Source organism: Podarcis erhardii (assembly GCF_964252035.2).
Source record: "Podarcis erhardii genome assembly, chromosome: 1".
NCBI lineage: Eukaryota > Metazoa > Chordata > Lepidosauria > Squamata > Lacertidae > Podarcis > Podarcis erhardii.
The window spans coordinates 18,095,386-18,120,469 of NC_138497.1; the positions used below are offsets into that span (position 1 = coordinate 18,095,386).

A 25,084-nucleotide genomic window follows, 5' to 3' on the forward strand; every position below is an offset into this window, starting at 1 on the left:
GACAGAGCTGTTCCACCAGGCCTTTGGCCAAGGCACAGTCTGACCCCCTCCTTGGTAATCCTCATAGAACTCTAGCCCAATGGTTGCCATTAATTTGATTCTGAATTGATTTTAGAATGATTTGATTTTAGAATGTATTTTAATTAATTGATTGTGATTTTATGTAAACTTTTACTTTTACTGTTGTTAGCCGCTCTGAGCCCTGCTTCGGCTGGGGAGGGCGGGATATAAATTATTTTTATTATTATTATTATATCCTGTTCTACTTTGCTTCCAAGAAAATACCACTGTCCTGCAATCTCTTGGCACTACTTTCTATTCCCAGATGGACAGCTGAGGGCTCGGCCATGCTTCTTCCACGCAATTCTAAAATATAGACGTGCTTTTACCCTTGCAAGATTGAATATTTTGCCTTCGGCTGCACTTGAGGGACAATTCTAACAAATGCCACATGAAAAACGCTTATGTCCCTGTGGGAGATGGCAGTACCAAATCGGTGGCACATGCCCTTCTGGCTTGCACTAAAAAGACTTGAGGAATGAGGTTATCGCCCCTCTTTTATTGTCCATTCCGGGTTGCCCAACTACTGCCACAGTGTCCTTTCTCTTGGCAGATCAAGACGAGCAGGGGACAGCAAAGGTTGCAAGGTTTTCAGTCGGGGCAATTAGAATAAGATTCACTATTTGACTGCTGATTCAAAACCCTAAGATGTATTTTATATAATTGACTTTTTTATCTTTATTCTTTGTATGTTGTATTGTTTTACTGCTATGGCCGGTGGCTGATGCAAATAAAGATTCATTCACTCTGTGCTTAGAAAGCATGGAATGGTGTGGTTTTCTGTTTCATCCATGCTTTCTAGACAAAGGTCCGAGAAATTTCCTCCTTGCCCCCACACCTTTGCAAGGGGAAAAAAGCCACTCTTTAGTGATAGATTGGAACAAATGGCAATATGGGGCGGAATCTGAGCTGAGCTGGGATAGCTCAGGCAGTAGAACAGAACTCTGAATCTCAGGGTTGTGGGTTTGAACCCCATGTTGGACAAAATATTCCTACACTGCAGGGGGGTTGGACTAGATGACCCTTGTGGTCCCTGCCAACTCTATGACTTTATGATTCAAATTGCTGTTTGCTGTAATGGAGTTTTAAAGGGTGTTTTCTCTGAGGGGTGGAGGGAAGCAGAAGGGCGATAAGTGTGGATGAACCCCAAATATTTGAACCGAGTCACTTATTCAGTTCAGAAGCAGCGTGGGTTGCATTGAATTGTATATTGAACTTAGTATAAAAAATGATTCTTAGTATAATAAAAGTCTAAATGAGGCTGTGTACATTGATTTTGGGGCTTAGCAGATTTAAGCGGACTAAAAAAGATAGCGCTGGGTTCGAAAGATGTAGAATCTGTGGAAGCATAAATAAAGAACTTTGCAAGGTTTTCAACAAATTGTATTCAAAAGGTTTGAAAAGGGTTCAGTGCTTCAAGAAGAGTGCAGAGAGCAAGAGATAGTGTAATTCGGTTTTGGCGATTGCGTAAATGGTATAAAAAGGAAATGGAGACTCAAAGTTAGGCTTTCAAGAGAAAGGCAGCCACGGAAATGCAGTGAAAACAGAGATTGCGCAAGTTGATTTGAAAGAACTGATGTGCAAATTTTGAAAAGAAGTGGAATTTGAGTTGAGGAAAGAGTGAGACTGAGGAAGTGGAGCTGAAAAGAATAAAGATTAAAAAATGGATCTGAAAGAAGTGGTGGATTTAAAAGAAGGGAAGCTGAAAGGAGGTTTAATAAGTAGTTGAAATTATATGAAATGGAGAAAAATACTGATATATAAGCTGAGAAAGCACTCAATATACCAGGCTGGATCCAGAGACTTTTGCTCAAAGAACTTGCTATTCAGAAGAACAACATATCCTTTCAAAATGTGAAATGTGTGAAAAACTTTAAACACGAAACTTTTTTGGTAGTCTAATGTTAGGTCACAACTACACCATACCTTTAAAACACATGGCTTCTCCCAAAGAATCCCGGGGACTGTAGTTTATCACTCACAAAACTACAATTCCAGGCACCCTTAACAAACTACAATTCCCAGGATTCTTGGGGGGAAGCTGTGCACCCTAAATGCATGGTATGCCTGTGACCTGAGCTTTTAATATTATGCAGGAAACTTGGTTGGTTTTTGCAGCAACAGGTTTCCAGAATTGCTTGGCTGACATTAAGCACAGTAATACTGGTTTGCCATCTAGTGGTTGTCTGGATTTATTTTTTTTAGGGTCTCAAAGCGACATGGAAGTATCTCATAGTTTCAGTGAAAATGTTTATAAAGGAACCCTGGAGGAAAAGATGCTTTGAGAAGGAAGGTGGGTTTTGGGCAGATGTTAATAATACTTTTCACATATTTGGTGAGGTGAAACTTCTCACTAAATAAATAAATAAATAAATAAATAAATAAATAAATAAAGGAACCTTGAACACACTCATTACAGTGGTACCTCAGGTTAAGAATTTAATTCGTTCTGGAGGTCCGTTCTTAACCTGAAACTGTTCTTAACGTGAGGTACCACTTTAGCTAATAGGGCCTTCCGCTGCCGCTGCCGCCGCCCAATTTCTGTTCTCATCCTGAAGCAAAGTTCTTAACCCGAGGTACTATTTCTGGGTTAGCGGAGTCTGTAACCTGAAGCGTCCGTAACCTGAGGTACCACTGTATTTATAAAACCAAATCAGGGGTAGCCAACCTGGTACTCGCCAAATGTTGCTGGACTCCAGTTCCCATGGCCAGTGGTCAAGGAGTTGTTGACCAGTAACATCTGACAGGCACTCTGCTGGTTATCTGTGAGGCAAAGGCTAGTAGAATTTCAAAGGAGGCGAGGAGGCGATGCTTTCTCCGATCTTTAAAATACATTATTGAGGTCATTAAGGAGTGGGTGCCAGGAGCAGGTCAGCAATAATTCGCACAGCTTCAGTGAATTTAACTCTCTTCAAAAAAAACAAGACAGCCCAGGAGACCATGCCTATTGAGCACATCATCTCTTCCCAATGGAACTTGCCCCTATGAAGCAGTTGTGGGGGCTGAAGGTCCCTGTCTTTCCACAGTCCCCTAAGGCTCATCCTCTGGTTCCTTCTCAAGCAACCTGAGGCTGTGTCATCATGCCTGTCTCTGCTTGGCCCTCTTTATACCTCTATGGATTCTGGAAGACCTGGGGAGAGGGAGGCTGGTTGCAGCAGGAGGGGGAGACTCCCTGGCTTCTTCAGCAACTCTGCCTCTTGGCCTCCCTTCTCCAGCTTCCACTTCTGCCTGTGATTCTGGGCTGCTCTCTGCCCCAGCCTCTTCCTGCTCACTAAACCCTGTTGCCTCTTCACATTCTGACATCACCTTCTCCCGGTCTGCTCCCTCTGACCACTCATCGTTGTCCCACCACCATTCCCTGGGCTCTGAGCCATCTTCCTTTGGGAGTTCACCAGCTTGTGCCTCCCACCACTCGCCTGCTTCCAGCCAGCCTATAATTTATGAGCAGGATGTTAGTTTCTGTTTTCCACTGTGCAGTGCTTTGGAGCCACAAGACTCTGTTTTGCGTTCCACACATTCCAGACTGTTGGAAGTCTCACGGGAGACGGATGTGATGTTTACTGGTTTCCTGTTCCTTTGTGTTCAGTTGCCCTCTGCTTTCACAGAGAGAGGACGTATTTCTTTTCTGTCTGCGTAGCTTAGTAATAAAACCCTTTAGCCATGTAGCTCATACCATCTCGTCCTTCCGCATGCTGCTTTGAAACTCTGCGTAATGGGGAATGTGCCTGGAACCTTATCAGAGGCTCCGGTCGTTAATCACATCGGAGGCAATTCCGAAGGAGCTTGGTCGAACGAAGGTTCCGACACAGAAATGGGGCACTGGAGGGCTGTCTTTCCAAATGTGCCCTTGTCCCATTGCTCCAAACCAACAAATGGTGTTCAGGTTCTGAGGACAAATTAATGACTCCCCTCAAGCCAGAGGCTGCTCCTTCCTCACGGAGGGCTTCTGATCTGGAGGCATTTAGACACATATAGCCTCAGAGCTCCTTTCAGAAAGGGAAAGTCATGTTCTGGTCCTCCCCCACCTCAAAAATAATATTGTCAAGTTGCAAAAAGGTTCAGAAAATAACTTTTCTGTTACTAATTAGTACAACGATTTGTTTTTTTTTTATAATAATTTTTATTAAATTTTTAAACAATAAACAACAACATACATAAAAACATGTTCTTTTTCATTAACCCCATTTCATTCTCATCTTTGGACTTCCTCACATCTCTTGTTCCTGCACTCTAAACACATAATTTTTTCTAGCAAATTATTTACTTAGTTCAATTTATATTATATAATTGTCCAATATTGAATCTCAAATTTTAGAATTTAAATAACTCTTATTCTTTAAAAGTTAATTCTAGGATATTTTTTATCCAAAATTTGTCTTATCTTTCAATTACATTTAAATTTATATTCCTTGTTACTAATTTATTGGAGCCATATTGTAACGAATCTTACATCTTTCTTAACATTCGTACAATTTACAGTATTTTTGTAAATAGTCCTTAAATTTCTTCCACTCCTCCTCCACCAGTTCCTCTCCGAGGTCTCGGATTCTGCCCGTCATTTCTGCCAGTTCCATATAGTCCATCAGTTGCATCTGCCATTCTTCCAGTGTGGGCAAATCTTTGGTTTTCTAGCCTTTAGCGATGAGTATCCTTGCTGCTGTTGTGGCATACATAAAAAAAGTTCGGTCCTTCTTTTGCACACTCTGGCCGACAATGCCCAAAAGGAAAGCCTCTGGTTTCTTAGGGAAGGTATACTTAAATACCTTTTTCAGCTCATTATATATCATTTCCCAGAAGGTCTTCACTCTAGGACAGGACCACCAGAGGTGAAAGAATGTTCCTTCAGCTTCTTTACACTTCCAACATTTGTTATCAGACAAATGGTATATCTTTGCAAGCTTGACTGGGGTCATGTACCACCTGTATATCATTTTCATAATATTTTCTTTCAAGGCATTACATGCCGTAAACTTCATACCGGTGGTCCATAACTTTTCCCAGTCAGCAAACATAATGTTATGCCCTATGTCCTGTGCCCATTTTATCATAGCTGTTTTAACCGTTTCATCCTGTGTATTCCATTTTAGCAGCAAGTTATACATTCTTGAAAGTGTCTTAGAGCTGGATTCTAACAGTTCTGTTTCTAACTTTGATTTTTCCACCTGGAATCCTATCTTTTTATCCAACTTAAAAACTTCTTTAATCTGAGCATAATGTAACCAATCTCGCACTTTATCTTTTATTTTCTCCATACTCTGCAGCTTCCAATTATCTCCATCTTTTTCTATTATTTCCCAATATTTCGGCCATTTGGCCTCCATATTGAGTCTTTTCGGGGCCTTAGCCTCCATTGGTGATAGCCACCTTGGGGTCTTGTTTTCCAGTAAGTCTTTATATTTTATCCAGACATTGAACAATGCTTTTCTGACAACATGATTCTTAAAGGCCTTATGTATTTTAACCTTGTCGTACCACAAATCTAATTAGTATAACGATTTGTTTCAATTATGTGTGTGCACAGTCTTAAGATTGCAATACTAAATACACAGAGGACGAAAAAAGTTCTCTTGAGCGCAGTGCAACTTAGAATCATAGAATCATAGCACTGTAGAGTTGGAAGGGACCCTGAGGATCATCTAGTCCAACCCCCTGCAATGCAGGAATATGCAGCTGGTCCATACAGGGATCGAACCTGCAACCTTGGTGTTATCAGCACCGTGGTCTAACCAACTGAGCTATCTTGCTTCTGAGTAGAAATGTATAGAAGTACACTGCAAAGGAAGTGTCCACCTGAATCATAGCCGAAGGGGAGCCATCATTTTGCCACATAGGGGAAACGATCCTTTCAGACACTGCGTATTGGGAGGGGAATTCTACAACCCTGGGAAAGGAAAGGAAAATATTTCGATCCTTACATAAAGCCCCCCCCCTTTTTTCTTCTCCCAACATTCAACACAGCAGAAAATGGCACAAACATCATTACCTTTAATCATATTACTTCTGGGTCTATACAATCCGGGAAATGTGAAGCTTTAGGCCAACCTGGCCTTGACTCGATGTTTTGACGTCCTGGTTTCCTTCTTCCGCATGATGCATTAAAAACATACTGGCCTTGACAGTCCTTAGTCTGGATTTCCTGACGGTTTTCTCAGACTGAGTCATGTCTCGTGGGTTCTTTACCTACTTCCCTGCGACTCGTGGTCTTTCAGTTTTCTAGTTAACAGTGCAATAAAAATGCTCGGATAGAAGACTGAATGTGTTTGGGATGCACGGATTCAGGTTTACAAGGGGGGGAAATCAGGCTGGGGAAATCAGGCTGCCCCAGATTTGATTACTGTCCCAGCCCAGGTCCCCCATGCCAAGGGGCTCCCAGGCCTCACAGTGCCACTGCTGCTACATCACTCAATTTAAAAAGCACCAACTTCTAAAATAAGGGTTCCTACACAACCAGAATGTGACAGGCTCAAACAGGTTTTTATCTTATTAACAGGTTGCTGGACTTGGGGGGTGCAAAACCTGAAAGGAGAAGAGAACACATTCAGATGGTTTCTTGCACGGTGAGGGCACAACTGTGCTGCTGCAGTAGACACACCTATGAATCAAGGTGTTGCATTACTTGCGAAGTCAGGCATCTGAAGGCAGCCCTCTTTAGGGAAGCTTTTAATGTTTAATAGGTTATTGTATTTTAATATTCTGTTGGAAGTTGCCCAGAGTGGCTGGGGAAACCCAACAAGATGGGCGGGGTATAAATAATAAATTATTATTATTATTATTATTATTAGTCAGGTATATATAATTATAAAGAGAGCGGCACAGCTGGAAGCCTGCTAAGCAACTTGCTAAACAGAACTGGGCCAATAAGATATGTGTTGCTATGATCAGTGTTGGATTTACGTATAAGCTAAACAAGCTATAGCTTAGGGCCCCACTCTCTTGGGGCCCCCCAAAAAATGTAAAGGGGGAAAAACTGGATGTACATTTCCAAAATATAAGATAAAAAAACAAATAAAATAAAACCTACATATAGCACCAGTGTTTTGTGGGCTCCTATTTGTTATGTGCAAATGGCTTTAGATACCTATTAGGTCCATAAATTACCATATAGCATCTATTCAGCGACAATTTGTTGTTGACAAAGGACAGCTAGACATATAAAGGGCCCCATTACCTTCAGCAGCTTAGGGCCTCATCAAACCTAAATCTGGGGCCCTGGCTATGATTACGTACAAACATGCTCAGCAAATGCAATAAACGCCAGTTATTGGTGCTGCAATTGCCATTTCTCTTACGTGGAAGCACCTTTAATAGCAGTCACTTTGGAGTAGGCATGATTAAAACTGTTGTCACATTGCGTGCTGTTGCAATCCTGTCTGGTCCATGGGCCAAATCTGGTGCGCTAGGCCTCCCCCATTTTTCTTGTGAGGCTGTTTTTCCCCAAACCACACATTTCCCCCCATAACAGAACTACCTGAGGGGGAGGTGGTCAGGTAGCCAGATTAGCTGCTTGTGCAGCCAGTCCCTGCAGAAAGCAGAAGGAATAGGGACCTCCATCTTGCTTGATCACCATCTCCCCTCACCAGTACAGGCCAACCTTTGGCAGTGGGGTGGTGGAACCCACTTGCCAATCACCCCATCACATCATTGTCAGTTGACTTAAAGATGGGTGATCCCGTCCAGCTGTCAAAGTCGGCCCATGGGGCATGGCCCCAAAAGATCCCTAACTCCTGCTATGCATTTCTAAAGGTAAAGGGACCCCTGACCATTAGGTCCAGTTGTGACCAACTCTGGGGTTACGGCGCTCATCTCGCTTTATTGGCCAAGGGAGCCGGAGTACAGCTTCCAGGTCATGTGGTCAGCATGACTAAGCTGCTTCTGGCGAACCAGAGCAGCGCATGGAAACACCGTTTACCTTCCCGCTGGAGCGGTACCTATTTATCTACTTGCACTTTGGTGTGCTTCCGAACTGCTAGGTTGGCAGAAGCAGGGACTGAGCAACAGGAGCTCACCCTGTCACAGGGATTCGAACTGCCGACCTTCTGATTGGCAAGTCCTAGGCTCTGTGGTTTAACCCACAGCACCACCCGCGTCCCTTATGCATTTCTACTTAATAGGTAAGCCCCACTGACTTCAGTGGGCATTATTCTCAGGTATGTGTGTATAAGACATTGTCCCACCTTTCATTTATATGAAAAGTTTCTCATACCTGTTGAGATAATCTTTAAATTGCGTAGGCAATTTTTCAAAGGCCAATAATAATAATTAAACAGGCACACACCTTTTTTTGAAATAAGCGACAATTGTAAATATTAAAAGACCACCTCCAGATTTTCTGAATTGCAATTTCAGAATCATAGAATCATAGAATCATAGAGTTGGAAGAGACCACAAGGGCCATCGAGTCCAACCCCCTGCCAAGCAGGAAACACCATCAGAGAGAGGAATTTTGAGAGAGGAAAACAAAAACACAGAGGAATACAATTTTCTTCATACCAGCTACCTGGAAACCTCAGCTGGTGAAGTGTAACTGTTCATCAGAAGCAATGCTATGGCTTCTTGCATATTAGCTAAAGGTAAAGGGACCCCTGATCATTAGGTCCAGTCATGGACGACTCTGGTGTTGCGGCGCTTATCTTGCTTTATTGGCTGACGGAGCCGGCGTACAGCTTCCGGGTCATGTGACCAGCATGACTAAGCTACTTCTGTCGAACCAGAGCAGCGCATGGAAACGCCGTTTACCTTCCCATTTATTACCTTACCTATTTATCTACTTGCACTTTTGATGTGCTTTCGAACTGCTAGGTTGGCAGGAGCAGGGACTGAGCAACGGGAGCTCACCCGTCGTGGGGATTCGAACCGCCGACCTTCTGATCGACAAGCCCTAGGCTCTGTGGTTTAACCCACAGCGCCACCCTGCTGTTTATAATGTTACCCATCAGTTACCTTGGGTTATAAGACCTAGGCCCTTGGATCCACATTAACAGTCATGCATCTTTTAAGCACTTAAGAATTTCTGAGCTTGGGTGGGATATTCTCCAAAATGTTTCAGTTATTTCTTTGTAAAATGTGGACCACATAATATAAATCCTTACATCAAAGAATAATATTAAATCACCATGAGATGTTTGCCACGTGATCTTATTTTTAATCCAGCTTTCCAACACAATCGTTCTCTTATTTACAATGGAAACCTTTTAAAAAATAAAAAAGGGAAACGAATGCTGGCTAGTTATATATTACTCCCATTTGTAAAATGGCAAGCTTTCACTGACCACAGATGTGGTCAGTTTAGAGACAGTGTACTGCTTTTGTACATCTGGTATACACAAATAATTGGCTAGATCCAGACTTTATTCATGATTAAGCGGTTGAAATCAATGGGTGGTGCCTAACTTAAATCTCATTGACTTCAATGAGTCTACTCTATGCAAGTGTAAGCGGAGAGTGAATGGAAAACTGATAGCTGGGGAATATGAAGCTCTGTTAGGTGAAGTCAGAGAGAACAGCTTCCAGATGGGGGCTTAATACTGTAAACATGTGGTTCAGGTAGTGCACAGTTTTCTGGCATCAGTTCCCCCCTCCCCTGCCCTGAATTTATCATATTTTTTCACTAAAAGGGTAATCCAGACTGAATGCAAAGGAAAGGTGGACTGGCATTTTGAGGCCAATGACAGAGTGTGGGGAAAAACTTGCATGTCTTAGAAACACCCACCCCATGATAAACACTAATCTGAAAGAGACAGGGATATGGTGTCAGATTTTTGTTAGGGTAGAGGCAGCCAAAATTGTTGAGCTTTTTTTAGGGGGGCAGAGAGCCATCTGTGTTAAGGGTGCCGAGAGCAATTGGAGAAACCTTTAACAAGCAATCCCTGTTCCCAGAGAGTTTTGGGGAATGCAGCTCTCTGTAAGGAACAGAGGTCTCCTTGCAGCACTCAGTCCCCACGATTCTATGCAAGAAGCCATGATGTTCAAAGTGCTACGACACTGATTTAAACATCTAGTGCAGATGGGGCCCGAAGTCTGGATCTAGTCATTAGGATTTCTAAACCAAGGTCTGTTAATTACTCATTAAGGGTGTGGGTTTGCTTGTTTATTTGACAGGACAAGACTTGGTACCATGCCGTGATTCCATTCTCCCTACTGTTCAGTCTCGAAAACATCTTCGTGACTACATATCACTCCCGCGTCTTCTTTGTGGGAGCAATTGTGCCTCCCAATGTTTGCGTGGGAGCATTCCAGGAGCGTCTTCTCACGCCCTGTGCACTGGACGTCATCAAGGAGAATGGGAAGCGAGTTACCCTCCCCGAACGCTGCTTTCTTAGTTGCCCGGATCACAAAGGCAAAGCCCAACTGGCGGCACACGACCGCGGCTGCCTTCGAGTTCCACAAGTCGTCGCACACGGTGCCCCATTCTCCATTGATAAAAATCTCAACCCTCCCCCGATCTTTCCCCTTCGCGTTGCCATCCATTATCCGGACTGCACCATTCTGTGGCTCCAGGGGAGCACTGGTGGGCTTCTTCCTCCTCCTCTGGCCTCTTCTTCCACCGGCCCTTCCTCCCTTCCTGGGCTTTGGGGCTCTTGTTCTCGGTGCTGCCGTCGTCATCTGCACTCTGTTCTGGTTTCTCATGAGGGTCAAGAGTTGCTCCAGCCAATCTGGAGTTGTCGCTCGAGGAGGTCCTGCAGTTGCTCTGCTCCTGGTTGGAGCTCTAGTCGTGGCTCTTAGCTTAGGGCGCTGCGTTGGCTTTTTAATTATAAGCTCTAGAGTGCAAAAACAGAGACGTGGGTCAGCATTTTAAACAGACCCCTGAAGACCCTGGGTCCAGAAAGCATCCTCTGCATCACTGCTAGCGACAAGCCAGGAGTTGCCTGGAAGATTCAGGACCCAGGACCCCTCCAGAAGATCCAGATCTTCTGAATATTGAGTGTTCATCCCAATTTTACATGGTTTTGTGTCTTCCGTGGTATTTTATGTATTGGGGGGCCGCCAGGACAATATAACACCAGTCCTAAAGGATCTTCACTGGCTCCCAGGACGTTTTCGAGTACAATTCCAAGTGTTGGTGCTGATCTTTAAAGCCTACACCCATTCACAGAAATTGGGTTCTTATTGGATAAAGGCATGGAACAACACTGCAGGAGAGCTTGGGTAGCCTGCAATGGCACAGGGGCAGGGGCCCAACCGGTTCTATGATTCTATGGAGCCTGGAGCCAGCTTCTAATGGGGTCGTATTTGCTAGGCTGCAACCTCTCCCCTTTACCGAACTGCCACGCTTGCCGCAATAAAACCCACATGGCTTCCTTGGAAGATGCGGCGATGGCATTATTACGCCAACTCCGCAAGCGGAAATGCAGGCACATGTTTCTGTGGGCTGGGATATTTCTCTCTCAAGATTTCATCGTGAACCGGTTCAGTACACCGCCTGCCATATACCCGCTCTTCAGAAAGCATCTCAAACGCATTGTTCCTTTCCTTTTCTTTTTGCTGTACCCTTCATTACTACTTCAGATTGGCTCGTTACTGCCTGTGGGAGAGCCAGCTTGCCTAATATGCCAGATATGCTCATCCACTGGTGGCTGAAAATATCGAGCATTCGGAGCCTATTCTCTTCCGTAATTGGAATGTGAATAAAGGGAGAAGAGTTGCTAGGGGCAACCCATGACACATTCTGCACAAGGGGACGACAACGAACCTTTTCCTTTTCAGTTCTTAATGAGAAAGGCAGCAGGAAGAAGACCTATTTCCTTTTACCATCACAGGTTCCAAAAGCGACTGAGCTGTTTTCTCCCTGCTATTTCGCCCCCCCATTCATCAATCTCAAGATCTAAAGAAATAGTCTTCAAAGGGTGTTCAGTGTTCATGCCACAGTTGCAAAGAGCCTATGGGAATCTCCTTGATTCAAGCAGCATATTTTTTACATGACTTTCACAACTATTAGAGTGATGTTTCCTCTAAGAGAAAAGACCCACTTCTGCTTCGTACTACAGAATATGTAGACTGAAGAACTTTTTACTGGTCATAACATGGATGAGTATTTTATCCACAACATGAGAATGCCTGTGCAATTCTTCTACCTGACCTACATTGGCTCCCAGTACGTCTCCGAGCACAATTCAAAGTGTTGGTGCTGACCTTTAAAGCCCTAAACGGCCTCGGTCCAGTATACCTGAAGGAGCGTCTCCACCCCCATCATTCTGCCCGGACGCTGAGGTCCAGCGCCGAGGGCCTTCTGGCGGTTCCCTCATTGCGAGAAGCAAAGCTACAGGGAACCAGGCAGAGGGCCTTCTCGGTAGTGGCGCCCGCCCTGTGGAACGCCCTTCCAGCAGATGTCAAAGCAATAAACAACTACCTGACATTCAGAAGACATCTTAAGGCAGCCCTGTTCAGGGAAGTTTTTAACGTGTGATATTTTACTGTATTTTTGGTTTCTACGGAAGCTGCACAGAGTGGCTGGGGAGGCCCAGACAGATGGGCGGGGTATAAATAATAAATTATTATTATTATTATTATTATTATTATTATTATTATTATTATAAATCGCCTTTTGCCTTGTTGAGACTAGCACCTCACAAGAAGCTTGATGCAGCTTCAGAGTAAAACTTCCTGTATGTTTTAAATTATGGCTGTAAATTTTTCAGTGGTAATTATATTGTGAATATAAATAAATATAAATATAAATAAAACATTTTAGTGCAAAGGCATCACGTTTTGCAAATGAAAGAGATTTTGACCTTGGAAGGCTTGCAATAAATGGAAACGTCGGCAACCCACCCCAGGAAGTTTTGAAAGGACATTCATTGTTTCGTTTGCACTACAAATGCAGAATGAGCAAACAAAATTCAAACACCAGCAAAGAGGGCCAAGGCAGCCAATTTTATTTGTGAGAATGGAGCTCAACTTGCCATTTTAACAGTCAGTTTTCTTGCATGCAGCCATGCCTGCTTCCTACTTGAAGCTACAAGCTTGAATGAAATAGAATTTCTTTGTGTTTTATGTTCTGAACTCTGCATCCAGTTTCTTGGCTTGTAGTCTCCATCAGCCCCCGCCCCCCTGAAGCCAGAAGCGTTCATTAAAAATTCTTGTGCGAACCAGAACTTTGCCCCTCAGAAATCCCCAATGTGAATATTCATAAATAAAATATATGCGGCACTCACTTTCCTTTGGAACAAACTTTGTGAGCTTGCCTTTCACTTTCACTGGTAGAGGCTCAACGCGGCATTTCCCAGGCGGTGCTCTCCTGAAAAAAATAGGAAACAAAAAAGAGATTATTATAATGAAGCCTAGCCCTCCTCCCCCTCATCCCCCAGTGAAATGTTAATGGTTGTGAGAAGAATAAAGACTACAGAACAAAAATTGAAGCACTACGACTTGAGTTTTCTCCTTCATATCAGAGAATAAACATTTCTGAGCCAAAACGCACTGTGCCTTACCGTGATGTGTCAACCATTTTGTAAACTACACCATTGGGAGCGGTGGCACTCGGGACTCCAGTTGACATGAAATAAAGTTCTCCTTCATGAAAAAAACCAAAAACAAAAGAAGGCATGAATCTTTCACATGTATCCTGGGGGCTCCACCGAGTGCTTTACTATCACAAAGCTAAGTAGCACAATGAAGTTTGTCAGCAGCAAACTCCAAAACCAATGATTGGGGGATTCTTATGCATTCTCCAGATCATCAATTTGATTTAAGTAAATGAAGATGTGTTGTGATCTGGGAACTAGAGAGCTTTTCAGTGGTGGCCTCGTATCTGTGGAATTCACTCCCAAGGGAGGGAGGTGTGAGACCCGCCCCCCCGCTCCACTTTACTGGATTTTTTTAACCAATTCAGTTCAGCGTAGCAAACGAGTTCCCCTTCATGTACAGTGGTACCTCGGGTTAAGAACTTAATTAGTTCTGGAGGTCTGTTCTTAACTTGAAACTGTTTTTTGCCTGAGACACCACTTTAGCTAATGGGGCCTCCTGCTGCCGCCGCCTCACGATTTCTGTTCTCATCCTGAAGCAAAGTTCTTAACCCGAGGTACTATTTCTGGGTTAGCGGAGTCTGTAACCTGAAGCGTATGTAACCTGAAGCGTATGTAACCTGAGGTACCACTGTATGTTGAAACTACTACCTTATTTTCAGATAGCCTTGTTTTGCTTCCAGGTAAAGGTAAAGGTAAAGGGACCCCTGACCATTAGGTCCAGTCGTTGACAACTCTGGGGTTGCGGTGCTCATCTCGCTTTATTGGCCAAGGGAGCTGGCGTACAGCTTCCGGGTCATGTGGCCAGCATGACTAAGCCGCTTCTGGCAAACCAGAGCAGCACATGGAAACACCGTTCACCTTCCCACCGGAGCGGTACTTATTTATCTACTTGCACTTTGGCATGCTTTCGAACTGCTAGGTTGGCAGGAGCTGGGACAGAGCAATGGGAGCTCACCCCGTCATGGGAATTCGAACCATCAATCTTCTGATTGGCAAGCCACCCATGTCCCATTGTTTTGCTTCCAACCTGATACCAAACGGGTGGTTTCATGTCTATTATTGTATCGCATACCTCATACAGCTCCTAAGCTCCAACTCTCTACCTTGAGACTCTCATTCCTTAAAACGACATCCATTTATTGGCTATTTCAGTGCTATCCCCTTTTAAAAAATGAATGGTCCATCTAGTTGTTCTCCATCATCTCTGTTTGCAGCAAGTGCCATCTATTTGAGTGCCCAGAACCGCCACCAGCCCTCAGTATAGCTCAGAGATCTTGGCAAGGAGTCACAATTGCAGACGCCAAGAAACTTCGGTTTACAGTTGCTGGGAGCCAAAACTCGTAAACTGCAAAATTGTGGATGCTGCTGCTTAGCAACAATGCTCAACACTGATGGGGTGATGCTTTTGCCTGCATGTGCTATGGATTGTAAAATGAATTTTCTCTTATAAACCCGTCTCAAGCGAATCATGCTGCAGATCTAATCAACAGAACTGCCCAAGGGAGCGTCACTATTTCAAAGGTCCTTCCTCTCGTCCCTGAAGTCTCCAAATCCACAGACCAAGGAATCATCCATATAACTGAGCACCCTCCGTTTTATTTGTCACATAGAAACTCCAAGGGTGGCTATTATCATTAGTTTCCAATTTCGACAACTGAAAGCTTATCTTTTTCAAGAGTTAGCCTTAACCAATGAAAGTGATTGAGGGTTGATTTGGGATCACGCTTCTTCATGAAATGCACAAGTAATTTATGGAATTCATTATTGCAAGATGTGCTGATAGACTTTTTTAAAAAAGAAGAGAAAAAGAAAACCCACAATGATTAGACAGATTCATGGAGAATTGAAACAGGCGCTAGCTAGGATGAGCCGAAATGAAACTTTCATGACTTAGGGCATCCCAGGGGCCAAAGGACCGGGAAGTTCTTCCCCTCCAACTGTAGAAAGGGAGGCAGAGGGAGAGATCCAGAGATACAAGCAACCCGGTTTCGGGGTAGAGAAACCTCTGCTGCCATTACTACTTCACTGTCACTACTCCAATGGAAAAAAATATGTCATCCCAGGGCGGGTGGAAAATCTGCAAAAAGAACTGTAGAAGAAAACACCATCCAAATGAAGAGGACAGAAGAGAAACACAGGTACCTGACTTGGCACAGCACATTTGACATGGCAGAAGCTCTCCAGGGGTGTGAGAAGGAGCCTTTCCAAGCCTTACCTGGAGAATGACAGGTAAGGACTGGACCTGGGCAAAGCATGTGCTCTGCAACTCAGCTGTGGTCCCTGCCCAAATCATAATGGTGTGTTGCCAAACTGTCTTAGCAGTGAATATGTTTTCCAGGAGAAAGGCGATGGAGTGGGGGGAAGAAAAGCTTGATGGATCAATGGCACAGAGTTGCAGCGGACCTAAGGTGGGCTGAGGAAGAAGGCTTTGGAGCAAAGAATCTGGCACCCGAGGAATGAAGAATTACGTTTGTCCAAAGAGAAGAAGAAGACAAGTTTGGATTTGATATCCCGCTTTATCACTACACGAAGGAGTCTCAAAGCAGCTAACATTCTCCTTTCCCTTCCTCCCCCACAACAAACACTCTGTGAGGTGAGTGAGGCTGAGAGACTTCAGAGAAGTGTGAATAGCCCAAGCTCACCCAGCAGCTGCATGTGGAGGAGCGGGGATGCGAACCCGGTTCACCAGATTACGAGTCTACCGCTCTTAACCACTACACCACACTGGCTCTCTGAGAGGGTTAGCCACACATGTTGTTTAGCAATTTAGTGCTTACCGGCCTCGTCTTCAGCAAAAGAGATGATATACTGATAGTAGTTATTGATAAGTCCAGGAAACATGCAGGTTTGACCTGTTCCCATGCATATTTCATTGTACTGCCAATCCCCAGTTGCTCGATTCTCTCTCAAGGACATGAGGCGCCTGTAAGACAAAAAGCAAATGAGGAGCCCAGGGTGGGGCAGGTGCTTATTAACTTGCATAAAACAATTTGAGAGTGAACTTTGTTTACGCCTGCTCCAATCAAGATGATTAAATGTGTTTCCTCCCTCTCTCCAGAACACTGGGTGCCTTCAACAGCAAATGGGAACTGAAGATGCACATAAGGACTGCCTGCATTTCTGGCACAGCTGAAGTGCACTCCTGAGCCAGATTAATTTGCAGCTCTGACCGCGAGTGATGAACATCATTTGCATATTGAACAGGGTGGGTGTCAAGATATAGCTGAAGGTCAGTCTTTGTTCCACAAGGATAAGAACATAACGAATTTTTTACCTTTTAAATTGTCTTCTTATTTCCAGTACCTAAACCCTATTGCCATCTTATTCATGAGGACTAGACACTTTTTTTTTTTAAAGAGGCAAAGGTGGGATTCCTTGGAGCACATAAGCCATAGGAACTTGCACATGAAACCCATGGAATATATATTGCTAACTCCAGTTAAACATTGGCATATAACTGGTCTATTAAAGTTAGGACACTCGTGAGCTTTAAAACCATGGAGGCTAGAAAGGCCACCTGTAATTGGAAGCAAAGTATTAAGCACTGAGAATATATCAATCTGTCAAACACTATTTTAACTAAAGACAATTTTTTGAAAACGTTTATGGCAGGGCAAGATATTCAGATTCCTCTGGACTTAAGTTAAATATAAATCTGACTGCATGCAAAGCACGATTACACATGGAACAGCAACATTAACCCCTCATCCTACTGTTACCTTCATAGACCTGAACATTTGTACGAATATAAAGACATAGGCTAATGGGATACACGAGTCAGTTGTGATAACGTATTAGTGGCTGAACGCTAAGCAGTCATTGGCAGATTGGTAAGTGTTTACAGTGCGATAGGTTTTTGCATCTTATACTTGAAAATTCTGAGAGGAGGAATTTCATTCAGTATGCATTTAAAGCCACAAGATATATATAACTGGCGCTTTCTGAAACAATAATGTAAAGCAAAAACAAAGTTATCCTTCAAAGTTCATGCTGATCTGAATTTTCAAATGCATTTCTCCAGCCAACGTTTACAAAAAAAATAAATGCACATATTAAGGGAAAGTGTGCATTAAAATGTGCTTATTAGGAAAATTGCACATTAAATGCGGATGGATTTTCATGAGGATGTTCTTTAAAAAATATAAGTAAAATAAAATTGCTGCAAAATGTAGAGAACTGAATTTAAGATGGGGGTAAAATGAGGAAACTGGGAGATATGAAATTAACAGATCCTCTCGTCCCCGATTCCAGCTGGACATGTTTGTTGCTCACCTAATGGCCGCTCTGCCTATCACTTACCCGCTCATAAAATCTCCAAATATGTACACCCCATTCAAGTTTGGAGACTCACAACCCCGATAGACATAGCCTCCTGTCACCGACTTCCCCATTTTGTGTGGATAAGCATATATGGGGAGAACATCATCTGCAGAGTGGGGAAAAGAGAATTATCATGCCTGGAGGATGCAAATCAGCCATTGTATAATCATTCATATATCACGCTTCATTGATGGCTAGAAAGCGTCATACTGAATTCTGTTTTTTATTCTATAGCCTGCTTTGTTTTAAACCCCCATAGAGTAGAAACAGTGTTAGAAACTGAGGTGTGAAAGCTAGGAGCTAAATGGCACCTTAAACTTAGGTTATGGGCACAACAATGGAATATCTAGGCTCACTTTTTTAATATACAGTGGTACCTCGCAAGACGAATGCCTCGCAAGACAAAAAACGCGCAAGACGAAAGAGTCTTCCGTTTTTTGAGTCGTTCCGCAAGACGAATTTCCCTATGGGCTTGCTTCGCAAGACGAAACGTCTTGCGAGTTCTTGCAAGCCTGTTTCCTTTTTCTTAAAGCCGCTAAGCCGTTAATAGCCACTAAGCCGCTAATAGCCGTGCTTCGCAAGACGAAAAAACCGCAAGACGAAGAGACTCGCGGAACGGATTAATTTCGCCTTGTGAGGCACCACTGTAACAAGAAAGCAAAGCTGAAAATGAATGAACAACAGCTAAAATATTATGTTCATTTTTCACATAGTCTAGTCCTTCCCCTGTCCACCCCCCTAATATTCTTAAGAGGGTCTCTTCTCCAGGCTTCAGAAAGTAGCTGGAAGTGGGGAGGCAGAAAAAGCCTCCTTTCCTTCCAATCTGCAGTTTTAAATATGAAATCTTAGGCGCAATACTGCTCCCAGAGCTCAGAAACGGCTCGCAATAATGAAATTCCCTGTCGCAAAATGAGCCTAGAACAATGGGAGTTTCGAACACTGAGTAGAAACAAGAAGGTATATTTTACAGAACCTTCTTCCAAAGACTGCAGCATTTACAGGGCTCCTCTACCAGCAGAAATATCAGGGTTTTATTCCCCAAATACAACATGGTTTAACTCAAAATCCAGTTTATTTTAGCACTTAAAAGTCCCCCTAAGTAATGTTGCATTGTCTGCTTATTGTAGCTCTGGATGTTCCTAGCATGAGCAGGAACATAGGAACCTGCCATATTCTGAATCAGAGTAAGTCCATCTAGTTCAATATAGACTACACAGACTGGAAGCAGAGAAAAGTCCCAGCCTTATCTAGAGATACTAGGGGACTGAACCTGGGATCTTGTGCATGTGCTTTGCCACTGAACTACAGTCCTGGCACAAGCCACAAACATTTCTAAGGCAGTGCATGGGAGCTGGTTTTGAGGCTCTGCTGCAACCTTTACGAATGTATAATACACCATAGCAACATTTACGAACTACAGCCAATCCTCGTTTTGTGCGGGACTTCCGTTCAAGACCCCTTCCCCCCATGCATTGGCCGAGCATGTGTAAGCCCGCCACTTTCCATGATGTCTTTATGACATTTTGGTGTCTACTTCCAGATTCAGCACCATATGCATGTGCACAATCGCGTGGCGTTCAGACGCTCCTAACGGGGAGTTCCCTGTATTATAAACTGGTACACACACAACTTTGAAGTCTGCCCCAGACCTCTTGGCTTCCATAAATAAGTCACAGCAGCGTCTACAAACAATTTTTCACAGGGGAAGGGCACCCTCTTGGATCATTCTGCTTCCTCCAACAAGGATGGGAGGATAACCTGATGAAAGAATACCAGCCTAAATGCACGATGTCTGAGCTCATAATGGCTTCTTCACTTATAGCACCATCTGATTTATTATTTCAATATGATGACAATTAAAAGGAGAACTGCAATACTGCTTATGAGTGTCAGTCATCGGGATACAGACCCGTGCTGACATTCATCCCTTTTGCTCAGATCCAGTTAGCCAGTTTAGTTCAGATTAGTTAGCCAGTTAGCCAATTTAGTTCACTCTAGTCTGAAGCCTAGACTTGCATGCTGGCCGACTGATCTGAAGTCTAGATTTCACAACCCTTCTCTACTGACCTGGCTCAAAATTTAAGCAGCTGGCTTGTTTTCTAAGCAGCAGTGACGGAATTTTATAAAGGACAAGGTAGCTTTTTAAAAACAACAGAATGACTAATCTGTGCATGGGATTAAGAGTTTAGAAACTAGGTTTTTATTGCTCTAACTAGACTGTGATTCTAAGCATTCTGGAATCAAGTTCCAGTGAAATCAATGAGGCTTACTTCCAAATACATAGGTTTAGGCTTGGGACTCCCACGTATTTATCCCTTATGGTAAAATAAATAAATAAATGCATTTCCTAGGGGAAAAAACAGAACACAGAAGCCGGTAATATGTATGCCTCTGTGGGATTTTCATTAAGTAATAGTCTGGACAGCAGAGCTAAATTTGTCTTTTCCACATATTTGTCGAGTCCCTAATGCAACCACTCTGAAAATCTGGCACACTAGGGCATCATTAGCAACATAGCTGGCTAAGAAGCGGGACAGCAGCAACGGAACAGCAGCTCAGATTCCTTTTCCACTTCTCACTCGCTGTATAATCTGAAGAGCAGCAAGTCTGCTTCAGCACATTCTGCAATTCAGTTCCTATCCTCCTGGCCTGAAATTGTGACTGGAAAGTCTGAAGCTAGGTCTGCGGCTTGTGTCTCTTCAAGCCTGAACAGAGCCTACCAGTGGCCAGATTGCTCACCAGAACAAGACGTTTTGAGCATATTAACACCAATCCTGGCACAATTGCACTGGCTGCCGGTTAGTTTCCAGGCCCAATATAAATGTTGGTTTTGACCTATAAATCCTTAAACAGCTCAACGCCTCAATTCCTTAAGGTCCACCTCTTCCCATAAGAACTGACCTGGTCCCTGTGCTTGTCATCTGACGCCCTTACAATAATAATAATAATAATAATAATAATAATAATAATAATAATAATAATTTCTTATACCCCGCCCATCTGGCTGGGCTTCCCCAGCCACTCTGGGCAGCTTCCAACAAATTATTAAAATACTGCAATACATCAAACATTAAAAGCTTCCCTAAACAGGGCTGCCTTCAGATGTCTTCTAAAAGTCTGGTAGTTGTTGTTCTCTTTGACATCTGGTGAGAGGGCGTTCCACAGGGCGGGCGCCACTACCGAGAAGGCCCTCTGCCTGGTTCCCTGCAACTTGGCTTCTCGTAGTGAGGGAACCGCCAGAAGACCCTCAGCGCTGGACCTCAGTGTCCGGGTAGAATGATGTTTCTCTATGTTTCCTTCTCTATGTTTCCCATCCCAGAGAGGTTTGAAGGGTAGCAACAAGAGAACGGGCCTTTCCTGTGGTGGCTCCCTGATTGTGAACTGCTCTCCCCATGAGACTGTCTTGGCACCATCATTACATGCCTTTAGGCAGCAGGCAGAAACATTCCTCTTTACCCAGGTCTATGGCTATTAATTAATCTAAGGCCTGTGAAAGTGTGGGGGAGAGGACTGTTATTATACTGACTATTTTATTATAAGGCTGTCTGCCAGTATGCTTTTTATTATGTTTTTAACATTGATATTCTAAAATGTGTTTTTAGTGTTGTTCACCGCCCTGGTATCTTTTGTTAAAGGGCAGTATATAAATTGAAATAATAATAATAATAATAATAATACCAAAGGTTTGTGACATTTCCATCCTCTTGATGTCCCAAGAGCATCCTGCCCAATATATATATATATATATAACTAGTGATCTAGCTGCATGAAGCCTGATGCATCATGAGCCCAAAATGCGTGCTTCCAAACGGGCAATCCAAATTTCCAAAATCACCAAAGCAATTCACTGTCCAATTCAATTACTCAGAAGCCATAATCACCTAATGAGGAATTGGTGCAAAGTTTTTTGTCGTAGCAGCTAAACCCTTCTCTTGCTCTCCAGCCGTAATTTTTCCCTTTCTCTACTATGTCGATTTCTTCGAATTTATTCTGCCCCACGTCGCCACAGAAAAGTCGGCCTTTCCCTTCCTTTGTGTAGGGGTCACCTCTGTCGAAAGAGCAGCGCCACATATTCCTCGCCCCATAAGCATAGACTTCTGGCCGGGCTTTTGGCTCATTAATGAAAGGATTGTCCGGAGGGATTCTATAAAGAGGCCCATGGTCGTTGTTGTCCACATTGATCCGGAGAACTTTGCCTAACAGCGTTGACCTGTCAAAGGGCGAAACACCAAAATAACCTTCTGTTAAAACTTCCCCTTCCATTAGATTATTGCAATACATGAACACAGCAGCAAAGTTTCCATATGCAGGGAGACTAACAGTGCATATAAATTTTATTAGGCGTTCAAACAGATGTTTTTGAAGATTTTGCACGGAAGTGCTACGGCATATTAAATAACCAGAAGTGATTTGGTAAATGAATCAAGCGTTTCATTAAGCAATGGCTGGTCTCTGAGATGGGCTGCACAATGTGTGCAAATGTATTTTCAGCTGACTGTGTTTTTGTCTGTTTTGATCCCATTTGAATTGTGTGCTTCCTGAATGTATTTTAATGTGTTCTGCTACTCACCCAAGTTTTCTACTAAATTCACTGGAAAGGTGAATTAATAAGCATGCATGTCTTTCTTCCTCACAAGCCATACCAGGTGAGAAGATATTGTTAAACCCTTCTACTTATGTAGATAATAGGTGGTTTGGAATGCATTCTTCCTCGCAGAAACCCTAAAAATTGGGGAAATGACTGGCAAAAGGGCAACATTCATTTTGCTCAGCAGACTGCCTGTGCCATCACTGGGCTTTCTAGTGAGACTACCAAGCTGAGAGTGTTTATTCTGGACATTCACACACCAGAACTTGGAGCAAGACCATCTTATTTCAAAGGGGCTATTGAGAATGCTTCCCAAGGATATGCCCTTCTGCGGTCATCCGTGTGACATATTTAAACTAGTGGCTTTAATGATTTCTTTAAAATCTTCCTTGGCTACTGACTGAAGTGGGTATCAAGCTACCAAAAAAGCAAGCTCAGTTCTGGAAAACAGTAAATTCAGCTTTTTGAATCATATTGTAAGAAATATCATATATGGGACAAATATAAGAATTTATTGGAAAATAAGACCCCGTGGTGGATTTCACCACTAGAAGTGTTAGCGGTCAAAAAATTAAATATGGAAAGAGGTTGGTTAACTTATAGAAAGTTGAAGATAGAGGAGGAAAATCAGTTGAAATTGAAGAAAATATAAAACATTTGTTTACTGATTTGCTCCAATATACCAAATAAAGGATATATTTAAATTGGATTAAAAAGTGGGTTTTGGGAAAGAAATCTCAAGATTACAAAAAGATCTGTTGGAAAGTAATGAAAAGGTTCTGTCAAAAGTATATAAAATGTTGTTGGAGTGGGAGACAAAAGATGAAGAAGTGAAATTGGTAATGATACATTGGGCAAAAGATGTGGGGCATAATATACAATTTGAGGCATGGGGAAAGTTATGGAAGGTTGATTTAATATTTATTTACCGCATGCTGTTCATTAAAGGAGAAATATATGAAAATGATGTGTAGATGGTATTTAACTTCTACAAGACTTGCAAAAATGTCAAATTTGTGTTGGAAATGTAAAAATAATGAAGGTACATTTTTCCATATGTGGTGGACCTGTAAATTAGCAAAATCATATTGGGAAATAATATGCAATGAATGTTAAAAAATGTTTAAAATAACCTTTATTAAAAACCAGAGGTTTTTTTATTAGGCATAATAGGAGAAGAAATTCCAAAAGAGAAAAAGGTCCTATTTATGTATGCGACGACAGCGGCGATAATGTTATATGCCCAGGGTTGGAAGGAAGGAAGAATCCCATCGAAAGAAGGATGGATAAGGAAATTAATGGACTATGCCGAAATGGCAAGAATGACTGGGAAGATCAGACACCAAGAGGATAATAAATTTAAAAAAGAATGGGCTCTATTTGTAGACTATCTGAAGGAGGCCAGTAAACATTTAAAACCTTAGCAGGCTTAGAGTAACACTTGTGATGTATCAGGGGAGATTTTAATACGGGAGGTGAATAAATCAGATAAAGGTACAAAAATGCTGAAAAGAAAAAAAGATAATGCTTGGGAAAAGAGGAGGGGGTGGGGGAAAGTAGTTGGGAACTTCTTAAAGATATTGTTTTGTGTTTTGGAATGAATGCAATATGTAAGCAAAAACTTTCTAAAATTATATATATATATATATATATATATATGCTTTCATAGATTTTCACGGGTACAGGAATGCAGGTTTTGGTGTCCTCGGGTGTCTTCCCGTGTAAAAGTTGGGGTGTCTAGGCGACGTTTCGACGAGGTCTCACTCGTCATCTTCAGGCTGGTGCTTTCGGCTTCTTGTTACTGGAACAGAGCAGGATCTCAGTGTTTGAGTTCCTATAAATACTGTAGAGGGGGTGTGGTGTATAGCCTCCAATGTTCTGGGCAGAGAGGAAGTTCCCAGGTTAGTGTGCCTTTTCTTCTTTTGTTCCTTAATTACTTGAGAGATATCTTGAGTGATTTCTTGAGTGATATCCTGAGTACCACTTAGGTGGGTCATTAGGTGTGGATTAGTTGTTAAAGTCTTTGTGTCTTGACCTCTTGAACTTTGTGAAGAGTTTTCCTGAGAAGATGGCTGTACTGTACTTAGTTGTGCTCTGGCTTGGCTTCGTGTATAGGGGCGAGCTGTGGTTTTGTGGCTTGTGTCAGCCAGATCTGTGTAGGGATTGCAGGGGGGTGCAGCATCCGGAGGTGCCACCATGGATTGGCTACTGGATGGTGTCTGTAATTCATCTGTGGAGAGGGTCTGGGTTTGGGTCTGGTGTGGTTGATTGGTGTTGGCGTTCTGTGTGCCTCTGGATCTGGTTCTGTGTGCCTCTGGATCTGGTGTCAGTTTTTGTACCAACCAAAAAATAGCCAATATCCTCAGAAACCCCAAGGATAAAATCCAGTTGGAAAACCAAGGGATCTATGAAATACCCTGCAAAGTCTGCCCAGCCACGTACATTGGACAAACAAACAGACGAATAAATGCACGTATCGCAGAACACAAGAATGCCGTCAAAAAAGAAGAAAAAACTTCCTCTCTTTTCCAACACATGAAAGAAACAGGACACGAAATTAATTTTGCAGATTCCAAATTGCTCTTTAACACGGAACATCACCACAAGAGAATAATCATGGAAGCCATCGAGATAGAGAAACACCCTCACAACA

General features: G+C 42.9%; 1 protein-coding gene across 1 annotated transcript in view; it reads right to left on the minus strand.

Annotated features, from left to right (window-relative positions):
- Positions 1-10,125: 10,125 nt before the first annotated feature.
- HHIPL1 (HHIP like 1) overlaps positions 10,126-25,084 on the minus strand; it is a 33,510-nt gene continuing 18,551 nt past the window's right edge. The window contains exons 4-9 of the mRNA XM_081860052.1: positions 21,725-22,053; positions 17,823-17,949; positions 16,301-16,446; positions 13,488-13,569; positions 13,212-13,294; positions 10,126-10,817 (exon numbers count right to left, since the gene is read on the minus strand). Of these exons, the coding sequence (XP_081716178.1) occupies positions 10,195-10,817; positions 13,212-13,294; positions 13,488-13,569; positions 16,301-16,446; positions 17,823-17,949; positions 21,725-22,053 (1,390 nt within the window). The 3' untranslated portion in view covers positions 10,126-10,194. The remainder of the gene's footprint in view (positions 10,818-13,211; positions 13,295-13,487; positions 13,570-16,300; positions 16,447-17,822; positions 17,950-21,724; positions 22,054-25,084) is intronic.